Source organism: Nicotiana tabacum, chromosome 8 (assembly GCF_000715075.1).
Source record: "Nicotiana tabacum cultivar K326 chromosome 8, ASM71507v2, whole genome shotgun sequence".
Lineage (NCBI taxonomy): Eukaryota > Viridiplantae > Streptophyta > Magnoliopsida > Solanales > Solanaceae > Nicotiana > Nicotiana tabacum.
This window is the reverse complement of record NC_134087.1, coordinates 19,339,226-19,350,179: the sequence shown is the minus strand read 5'-3', so window position 1 is coordinate 19,350,179 and position 10,954 is coordinate 19,339,226. Positions and strand designations below refer to the sequence as shown.

The 10,954-nt window shown below is 34.3% G+C and overlaps 1 protein-coding gene and 2 non-coding genes across 3 annotated transcripts; 2 read left to right on the top strand and 1 right to left on the bottom strand.

Moving 5' to 3' along the window:
* Positions 1 to 3,950: 3,950 nt before the first annotated feature.
* On the top strand, positions 3,951 to 4,020 carry LOC142163685 (small nucleolar RNA Z267). The gene has a single exon (XR_012694630.1). It is a non-coding gene; the product is annotated as a small nucleolar RNA Z267 (small nucleolar RNA).
* A 226-nt stretch (positions 4,021 to 4,246) lies between these two features.
* On the top strand, positions 4,247 to 4,331 carry LOC142163686 (small nucleolar RNA R44/J54/Z268 family). Its single transcript, XR_012694631.1, has one exon. It is a non-coding gene; the product is annotated as a small nucleolar RNA R44/J54/Z268 family (small nucleolar RNA).
* Positions 4,332 to 8,286: 3,955 nt separating this feature from the next.
* LOC107829960 (thioredoxin-like 1-2, chloroplastic) lies at positions 8,287 to 10,397 on the bottom strand. The gene is made up of 4 exons (XM_016657429.2): positions 9,780 to 10,397; positions 9,283 to 9,465; positions 8,975 to 9,139; positions 8,287 to 8,643 (listed from the first exon to the last, which is right to left on the bottom strand). Exons 1-4 carry the CDS (start codon positions 9,984 to 9,986, stop codon positions 8,422 to 8,424), a joined length of 777 nt encoding a protein of 258 aa, XP_016512915.1. The 5' UTR covers positions 9,987 to 10,397; the 3' UTR covers positions 8,287 to 8,421.
* Positions 10,398 to 10,954: the final 557 nt, after the last annotated feature.

Genomic DNA, 10,954 nt, shown 5'->3' with positions numbered 1-10,954 from the left:
GGAAAGTTCAAAGGGAAACCTACTTATCCAGATGCAATTAATTCTTGCATGTGAAACACACACTCGTCCGTGCATTCCTTTATGTTTATAGCTATTCCCCATTCATGTGGGGGATTGTTGGATTTTTGTTATTAATAACAAAAGAAGTGTGAATAGAAAATGGTGGGAAAAGAAATGGAGGAAAATGAAATTTTGAATGAGTTCACTTTACTAATGCACTTTGTCCCTCATTGGTAGAAGGAAAGAAAATTTTTGTGTATTGTTGCTCCCAAACGTACACGCAAGTATACATGGTCGACAAGTAATATAGGATTGTAAGTCCAGATATTGTACTCACAGGGACTTGTGATTAACTATCAACTAAATTAAACCCAAACAATTAATCTATTCAAGCGAATCCTAAAGTATGAATATTTAACTAAAATTAATCTAAAGTAACAAACTAAGAGATTAAAGAAAACAATTTGGGGAATTATAAAGACGAATTAAATGTGAATGAATATTCTAGAGCTATGGGTTAGCTAACAATCCCGTTGAGTTTTTCACTTAAGTCGTCTAATTAATTTATCTGATTTATTGATTGACGGGGTTAATATTGCTCGTAGCCTTCTCCTGAAGTACAACTAGCCTATTCAAGCTAATCTAACGCCTATATTCCTATGGAATTAGAATTAACAAAAACGCATTTATAATTCCCGTATAATAGCCAAGCAAGGCGATTGGGTATATTCCTATCCTAACTGCAAATCCGCTCCCCCTCAAAGTTAAGATCTTGCTCTACTCAATCTTATATGCAATCTAGAATTCTCTCTCCCGAGTTCAATCCTAGGTTCGTAGATAGTATTCAATTGGTGATCAAGCAATCAAATAATTAGACGTAAGATTGAATAAATAAACCAATATGATAAAATAATAAGAACAATTCAAGATTCAAACGACAACATTCATGTAGCACCCAAAACTCTAGAACAAATAAACTATGAGATTAAAAGAAGAGAGGAGAAGAAAAACTAGTTAGAAGCCTCCTCCAAGCATGGGTTGTGTTGCCCCACGTGAATTCTCCTTCAAAGTCTGTTCAATATCACCAAAGTGGCGTCCTCCTCCCAAAAAAATAGGTTTAGTCTTGCTTTTATACATGTTGGGTAGGTCTAGGGCCGAAATAACCTTGTCCCGGGCGAAATTGGAGAAAATTCACGTCATTGGCGCCCTGGCTAGCGCCAGGCACCCTCCACGACGCTCCAATATTTTAGCTTCTGTTTCTGGCACCACAAGTAGGGCTGGGCGCCACCTGTGGCGTCCAAATTGGCAAGTTTCCCGGTTTCGTTCGTTTTGGCTCAAATCTTACGCGTTTCGCCCCCAGTTGCTCCCGAATCATTCCTACATATAAAAACACATCAAATTAACATAAATCAACACATTTAACATCCCAAATTCACGAAACAAAAGTAAAATATGAGGAGATATACATAGAAATATATATGCTTTAAGCTAAACATCATGTATATATAAAGAAGCTTATCTTTTAGCTCTTAAAGAGCTAAGAAGAAGGCAAGCCTCGCGCCGCCGTCGTCATCGCTCACTCGGCTCGGCTTCGGCTTCGGCAGATTTGGATTTGGTAAAAGATCGATTGATTGATTATTCTTTTTGGACAAAATTCTTTTCAAATATTTAATTAATTAATTAAAGAAAATTCAAATCACCCGCGGCCCGGTCCGATTCGGTCCAATTTTTTCTTTCCCGGATTATTTTAAATTCGTTTAATTTTTCCCTAATATTTTCAATAGCTATAACTGTTCTGAAACAGTGTCAAACATGTTCCAACAACTATGGCTGTTCTGAAAGGTTTTAAACCTTTTCAGAATAGTACCAAATTGGCTATAAATATTCCTTAAAATCCCAAAATATTTACTTATGAAATTTTCTGATAATCTTCTTCTTCTGCACAAAAATTTTAGTGTGTTTTACAACCTTCGAGTGGTTCACTATTCATCGACGTTTTCGTACCAAACGGTAAGTTAAATCGTTATATCTTGGGAGGATATATTCTAGAACCTCGGGTACTTAAGAGGAATAATTTCCTTAAGGACACACTGTGTATTCAGTGGACTCGATTTGTTCCTATACTATTTTCAAAATTTATTTTGAAGTTCAAATACTATTTTCATAATTTATTTCTACTAACTTTCTGTTTCTGTTTTTCAGAAAGATTATTGTTTAATTTATTTACAGCAATACACATTAATAACAAAATCTCCGCCTCCTACCTATTACCTCCATCACCATATGCCAAAGGGAAGCTGACAAGAAAATAAAATTAACCTGTCTATCGGGACCTGCGGGCATAAAACGCAATGTCCCCAGACAAAAGGGACGTCAGTATAAATAAAGTACCGAGTATGTAAGGCAGGAAAACATAAATAAGAATAGTAATATAAAGAGAGATAGAGGAGATACAACCTGTAACATCTGAGTGCTTGTGGGGCTAGTGACATAAAATGCATAATATATACTCATATATCTCCTTATTCAATAATATAAACAATCGAATCCGTACATCTTTTGCTTCTCACTCCTCTCTCATTGTTAGCGCCGGACTGATCTGCTCGACTGCCGACAAAACCTCCGACTAAATTACTTCCATTACAGAAAGGATCATTAGTTTGAGATTTTGCTTTTGCTTATATCATCGCTGTGTTTTTCCCTTTGGAGTTCCAGGGAAACACCCTGTTACCTCCATTGTAAATATCTCCAGCAACGTTGCTTAGTTTGCTGCATATTTTGTCTGAAAAATTAGTGTTTTCGAAGTGCCGATTTGTTGGTTTGGATGGATTCCTCATCGTCAATGGCATCAACTACTAATGTAGAGGTTTCTTCGAACTCCGCGACGGATGACGATGGTGTTCTGTCCATCACCTCATGCCACGCTAGGTTGCCTTGCATTTCCAGTCGAGAATATCCTCAGATTATATTATAGTACTGAGAGAAGTCAGCGAGTAAGCGGACATGACAAAGAAATCACCGGCGAGAATTTCCGGTGGTCGAAGGTGGTATCAGGCGGAGGTTGTTGAAGAAGCTTTTAAAAAGTACTTTTGTGGAGAAACAACAATTTTGGAGAAGCAGAAAAAAATAACTTCTCTTCGAAAGCACTTTTTTGAGAAACACTTTTGAGAAAAATATACTTAGAAACAGTTTTTTTAATCTTGGCCAAACACTAATTGCTGCTCAGAAGTATTTTTCAAATTAATTAGTCAAACGCAAACTACTTCTCACCAAAAGTACTTTTTGAGAAAAACACTTTTGAAAAAAAAAAAATTCTTAAAATAAACTTCATGTTCATATATACAACAAAAACAAGATTAAAATTTTCAATATTGTCCTATCTTTTCTATTATTCTCTCAAGCATGCGAGCTAGATCAAAAGACTTTTCAAAATTGAGAATTTTTTTAATACAACTTAACTAGTTTTAGCAAATTATTTACACTTTTTAGATTATCAATCTATACTTACGTATATTTATTTTGTCAATTTTAAATAACTGCATTATATACAAGTTTTGTGAAAAATCAAGCTTAAAAAAGATATTTTGTTTGTTTCAAAAGGAATTGTGGGGTTCATTAATCATAGGAAGAGTGTAAAAATCATTCAAAACTAGAAAGGAAAAAGAGATGACGAACTTAATAATACAGTATAACTTCAGGGGTATCATAGCAAATATATGCCCCCTCTTTGCTGTGAATAGACCCCCGAAGTCTGTGTTACAACTATTTAAACCCATACGGCAGACTCAAAAACCCTAGCCATCAAAGTTCTAAAACTTTAAGCTCGCCGCTTCGGGTATCAATTGCACTTGTTCATCTCTGTCTTTTTTTTTCTTTTTTTTTCCTTTTGTCTCCTGAATTTTTGGTCATGTTTTTTTCTTGCATTCAATTGTGAGCTGAACCATAATCTGCCTCTGCCTATGATGGCATTAAATATACTTTGAGTATTTTTACTATGAAACAAATTTTAATCTGAGGCTTGAGGCTTTATCCGTTTTTTCATTTAGTTTTTCCATCTTTATTTGAGCCTTTTCGCCTTATTTCATGAAATCAGATAACTAATGGTGTTGATTAGTTGATTTTGCGTTAATTAATTGAGGCATCTGCTGTGCTTCTGCTAAAGAAAGGTGCTTTCTTGTTAGATATCTCAGAGAACCCCTTTTCAAAATTTTCCTTTTTTTTGGTTTAACATTTTTTTGCATTAGTCCTTGCGATGATGATAAAACAGACAGGGACATCAGCACCCTTCACAGGGGATGATGATTTGTCGATGGGAATCTCTCTGATGCTTGACACTAATGTTAATTGTTACAGTTCCTCCTGTTTTATATTTCTATTCCTGTTATTGTTCGTATCTGAGGTGTATTTATGTTTCCTTAACCTGCAAATAGTGATTAAAATAATTGCTACAATAACGTTTTTTATAAGTCTGCTTTTAAAGTTTTTTTTTTATTGGCTTACAAAGCGTTTCCTAGCAATAAATTTGTCATCTTTAGATTTAGTTTCCAAAAATGTTGCCGCACCCTTGTCGGATCCTCCAACAAATGCTTTGCTTTTGGAGGGTAGGACATGCACCCATCAACATTTTGGAGAGTCCGAAGATTATAAATCACCTCAGCAGCGTAGGCCCGTGAAATATTTGGACTTTGTTAGTTTGCTTCTTTGGTTTTGTTTATTTTAAAGTCGTGTCTTTGCTGTTCATATTATCTCTATTAACTTGCATGCTATGCATTTGTTCTTGTTTTGTTTGCCTGGAAATGATTTTTGAGGGGTTGTGTCATTCTTCATCATGTCTAAATGTGCCTATGATGTGTGCATTATGCACGTATTATCTTGATATGTAAAGATGAGGATACTAATTGTCACTACCTCTGAGGCACATTCTTTTCGGCTTTCATTTTGATCTTTTACTCTCTTGTACTCTCTTGTGGTTGGAATTCTCAGTGTTATTGTTTCTTGCACCTATTTGTCTTTTGGTTGAAGCCTGATGATTGTCAATTAAGAACGGAGATTTGAATGATGCTATCTGTTGAAGCCTTCTCATTTGTTGGGCTCCAGTGGCATCGCATGTGATCATCTTTCTTATGAATGATGAAGGCTTTTTTGAGGTCTCATACTTGTTGCACTATAAGAAATATCAGATTCAGAGCTTTCCTTTATCTTAGAATTTAGTAATAGATTTTATCGGATTTTTTCCATAAGAACGGACTGCTAGACCATAATAGATCAATATAAAACTTAATGATGGCATCATGTTATGGTAGTTATTCTTGATGCATTCTTTTAGCAGTAAGTATGTTTTAGTAAATTTCTGGAGTTTGAGGTGGGGATGGACAGCTGAATTGAGCAGGAGCTTCCATGTAAGCTGATTGATGGACAGGGGCGTATCCAGTGTTGACGCTCATAGTTTTCGCTTATACCTTGCATTTTTGCCTAAAAATTTATTAAATATGTACGAATAATGAGGTTTGAACTCATTAATTTATATGAGATGTGATAAAATTGCAAATCTGAACCAATACAATTCAAAGTCTTGGATCCGCCTATGCTGAGGGAACACTCAATAAATAGTGTCAATTCATGTCCTATAGTTACTTTCAGAGACATACTTCTGCACTTTCTGCAGTTTTATACAATGGTGGAATTTGCATATTTTGTTATAAGGCCATCGTCGGCGAAGGTCCAGATAGGCTATGATGTAAATTTTACTGGGGTCTAAGGAAGGTTGGTGAGGGTATAGTTGTGCTCAATATGTTTCTTTATAGTATTCAATATCACAGGAATGTTTAACATGTACCGTTTCTCTTTAATGTCTATTTTTCTTTAAAATTGCTTGATGTTATATTAAACCATGTCCAAGTAAGCCTAAAAGTTGTGAAAACAGTTAAATATATTTTTCCGATTAAAGCCTCGCTGAATATTTTTTATACATTCTTTCATCTGATATAATGTAGTTTGATCTGTATTCTGCTTGGGTGGTACGTATAGCTTCATACCAAACCATTGACTATTACTCATATAGTATTCTTATAAAGGAAAATGTTTTTCAAGAAAATAATTTCTTGGAAAACAAGTAGTAATCTTATTCATTTTCTGGTATTTGGTACGTAAATTAAGAAAAATAACCTTTCAAGAATATTCATAAATAATTTAGATAAAATAAACATGAAACCATAAACTTTCGAACCATCAACCTTCTCAACTCACAAATTCATAAACTTCCGAACCGCTAAACTTTCGATACCTCCAAACTTTGAACCCGTAAATTTTATAATTTCTAAACTCGTAAATTTCTAAATACATAAACTTTCGAACTCATAACTTTGTAACTTGTAAAATTTCAAACCTTTAAATCGAAAGATGAAAAAATTAAAGGAAAATGTTTCATAAAGATGAAAAAATTAAAACTGAAATATATATATTAAATAAAAAATTACGGGTGCGGGGGAAGGGGCAGTGGGGATGGAATGGCGGGGTGGGTGGTGCAAAAAAATGAAAAAGAAACAGAAATTTGAAATTACAAAAAAAATATTTTTGTTGCGCGAGGGGAAACAAAAATTTGAAATTACCAAAAATAAAGTAAAAAAAATTATTTTTTTTTGCGGGGGGGGGGGGGGGGGGGGTAGCAGGGTGGATGGTGAAAAAAATTGAAATTTGAAAAAAGCCTTTTGGACAGAGGGGTGGGGTGGGTAGGGCGTGGGGTGTGGGGGTGAGGGTGGGGAATAAGGTGAGGAAGGTTGAGAAAGAGTTTTGGAAAATGTTTTCACTTCTCTTGAAAGGAAAATGAATTTATAAGGAAAATATTTTCCAAAACAATTAAGCCAACCAAACATGAGAAAATTGGAAAACATTTACCTTCATACCAAACATACCCTATGTTTTAAAGCGTTTTCTTCTTTTTTGGTCTCTAAATTTTAAGTTGGTCTTTAGTTATAGGGTGTGTTTGGTATAAAGGAAAATGTTTTCCAAGAAAATATTTTCTTGGAAAACAAGTAGTAATTTTATTCATTTTTCGGTGTTTGGTACGCAAATTAAGGAAAATAACTTCTCAAGAGTATTCATAAATAATTTAGATACAATAAACATGAAGCCATAAATTTTTGAACCAACAACCTTCCGAACCCACAAATTTCATAAACTTCCGAACCGCTAAACTTTCGAAACCGCGAACTTTTGAATCCATAAACTTTATAGTTTCTAAACCCATAAACTTCCAAATACATAAACCTCCGAACTCATAACTTTGGAACTTGTAAAATTTTGAACCTTTAAACTGAAAGATGAAAAAAATTTAAACTAAAAATATATATAAAAAAAAATTCCAAAGAGGGGGTGGGGGGTGGGGGTGGGGAGATGTGTGCAGAAAAACGAAAAAGCAGAAATTTGAATTACAAAAAGAAAAAAGTAATAAAAAAAAACTTTTTTTTGTGCGGGGGAGGGGGGTAGCAGGATGGGTGGTGACAGAAAAAAAGCCCTTTTGGAGAGTCGTGGGTAGGGTGTGAGGTGGGTGTGGGGGTGGGTTGGTGAGGGTGGAGAATAGGGGGAAGGTTGAGAAGGAGTTTTAGAAAATATTTTTCCTTCTGTTGATAAGGAAAAATTTTCTTCCAATTAGAGAAAAATGAGTTTATAAGGAAAATGTTTTCCAAAACATTTAAACCAACCAAACATGTAAAAATTAAAAAATATTTTCGAAAAATATTTTCCTTAGTAACAAACACACCCCTAATCTTTTGAGATTTTCGTTGAAAGATTGAAACAAAGACATAGAATTGCCAAACATTTTGTCCCACTTAATCTAAATCTTGGAATAGGGTGATAGACAAAGAAGTGTTAATTTTGTATTTCTCGACAATCCATGATTAAAAAAAAATTATAGTTATAATAGGAACAAGTAAAATGGCAGTTAATGAAAACGAGTGGCATTATATTCTGGCAATAATTATAAGTGAATTGTTTACTTAGATTCCATTTTGGTCTTCAAATATTGTTGCCGATGATATTAATAGAATGTTCTTGTTTTATAACTTTAATTAAAACTAAAATAAAACATATTCCTGCATAATTTATACCAACATTGGTCATGCAAAGTTTGATGTGGTTAACCAAATGCCAATCAAAAGGAATATTTTCGTCTGGTACGAACCCCCCCCCCCCCGCCCCTGGGGAGATTGATATTGTAACAGTCAGTACTAAGCACACAATCATAATCCAAATTATACATAAGATACCCCATATGGCACAGAGATGAAAATATAATTGCTAATATGTACATTCTCAAAGCAGAATCGCTTCATTCAACCAGAAATTACTGAAATTATATATTCTTTGGAGTTGGTTTTCACTCCATAAAATTAAGAAATCTTTTTTTTCCAAATCCATATTCTAGGCCATCACAAAATCTGTACCTTCTTTTACCTCCAAAGTGCTATATACTACTCCTGTAAAGGCTGATTCTTGAAATATATCTTTCCTTGTACAATCGTTTCTTGATAGTTCTCCAATTGAGGCTAAGGCTAAAAGCTCAGATTCATCTAAACCTCTTGCTGGACCAAGGCTACATCGATCTTTCCCATACTTTGCTAATGCATCTTTGAATTTCTTTATCTTCAAAAATACAAATTTTACCATGAGAAACTGTACAATATTTACTATTTCAGTTTAGTGATAAATTAAATAATATATCTGGTAAACTAATCTCTAGAGAAAGTAAAATATTAATGACCAAGTGGGGTTTGGGGAGGGTAGAGTGTACGCATACCTTACCCTTGTCTTATGATGGTAGAGAGACTGTTTCCGAAAGACCCTCAACTCCAATGTAATAATATTATATATTTAAATTTTAAATATTTTTAGCACATCTATCATAGTTGGAATGGAAGGTAATAGGTCTAATTGAACCCACAAAAAATTACTGTTGTAACTTTAAAATACTTACTGTTGCATTGGTACAGCTGAAACTACAAACTTTGCCTTGTGCACCCCTATAGAATCTGAAGAAGGGTAAGACAGGTATATTAAGAGCATTGCAAATGGTTCTCCGTTCTTCATAGTTTACTTTGAGGAATATGGCATTGGGGTTTGATTCAGCTAACTGACAAATCTGCAAACATCAAGTAGCACCAGTTATAACTTCTAGCTTCTTTATTTATTTTTATTTTATGTTTAAATGGATACAATGATGATATCTATAGTAAACCACAACTTGCTTAGGATTACGGCGTAGTGCATTGCTATATACCATACCTTAGGATGTAAAGGCTTGCAACCTCCACAGCCAGGAGAATAGAAGTCAATTATGACCAATCTATCACCAGCTTTTAATAATAAATCAACAAGTTGTTGTGCTGAATTAATATCTACCATGTTGGGTTTATGGCTCTTCTCCCACCATCTCTTACCACTGTCAACACATATTGATTCTTGTTCCTAAAATGATTAGGACAAAACACTTTATGATTTGACATCAACAATGAACAACAAGAATGAAACATGAAAACACCAATATAGTGACTAACAATAACAACACAAGTCTAGTGTAGTTCCACAAGTAGGATCTGGGATAATAACATGTACACAGACCCTACCCCTACCTTGAAGGTAGAGAGTCTGTTTGTGATAGACTCGGCTCACGAAAAACAAAAAGACAAGCAGTAGCACCAAGCAGTAACAACAATAGAATAATAAGAAAACTTAGTGAAAGGAACAATATAGTGACTAACACACTAACAAAATTTACATACATTGACACAAATGGGTTGTGGAAATGCAACATTCCAATGGCTATGAACTGATGCATAATCCAAGGGTTTGCTTAGAAATTCTCTGGATGCTAAACCTTTAAGTTGCAGAGTAGCATTTGAAGAACAATGACTAAGAGACATTTTGGTGGCTCTGGAGTTGAAACAGGGGCCACAAACATATAAACCAGTATTTAAAGCACAAGCCATTGTCACTAAAAATCCTAGGAGTTTGTCAAGGTTGTAGCATCTACAAAATAATTCCCACCAAATACCAATTAGAGACCTTCACTTTGGAGTAAAATAGTAACAAACTTCTTAATAGAACAGAATAGATATGGAGCATGTAAATTGCTGTTTTATCCCGTAAATCTATAGAACAAGAATCCAAGTAAGAAATAATCACGTTTTTGAAAGAAAAAGCAAAATTGTGAGCTAAAAATATGCTCCTTTTGACCAGTGTATATCTTAGTGACTAGAAGAGAAGGAAGGTCGAAGAAAATTGTGGCTCTCTTCATTTTAAAGCTTCCAACGTAACGAGACAGAAGATGAGGAATTAATATTAATATAAAAAGAAGTTAAAATAATTTTACTTTTACGCACAGATAGTGTAAATCTTTTTCTTTATTAGGTGGAGATAAGCGATATTTAAGCTGTGAACATTATCCATTAAAATTTAATATCCTTTGTAGGTCAACACAAAGCTCCTATAATTCTGGTTCTGAATAAAAAGTGGGGTAAATATTTGATCCAATTTGGGATGAGGGGAGTAATGATTATAGGAATGTGCTTGCGTGTAATTGAGTTGGCATATTTGTTCTTGTCAATTTTTGGATTATTGAATATTGAATATTGAATATTGAATGAGATGCAAAGAATCCGATTATCAGTTAGGCATTTTTGGCAGTTAGGCACTTTAGTTTCACCGCGTAGCTCACTGTCTCTCCCACTTTTGGTATATTTGGATAACATCCTGTAAACAAGCTTTTTACATTTAGTTATGTAGTTTACACCCTTTTTTTTTCTTCCTGAACTAACTTGATTTCACGATACACTTCAGCAATAATAAAGCTTGACAACTTTGTTTTCTTCTATAATTCTCCTTGTTTCATTAGTCTATGTGACTTGCATTGTGGGTACTTCAAATGGTCCATCCATATATATCTTGTTAATTACTA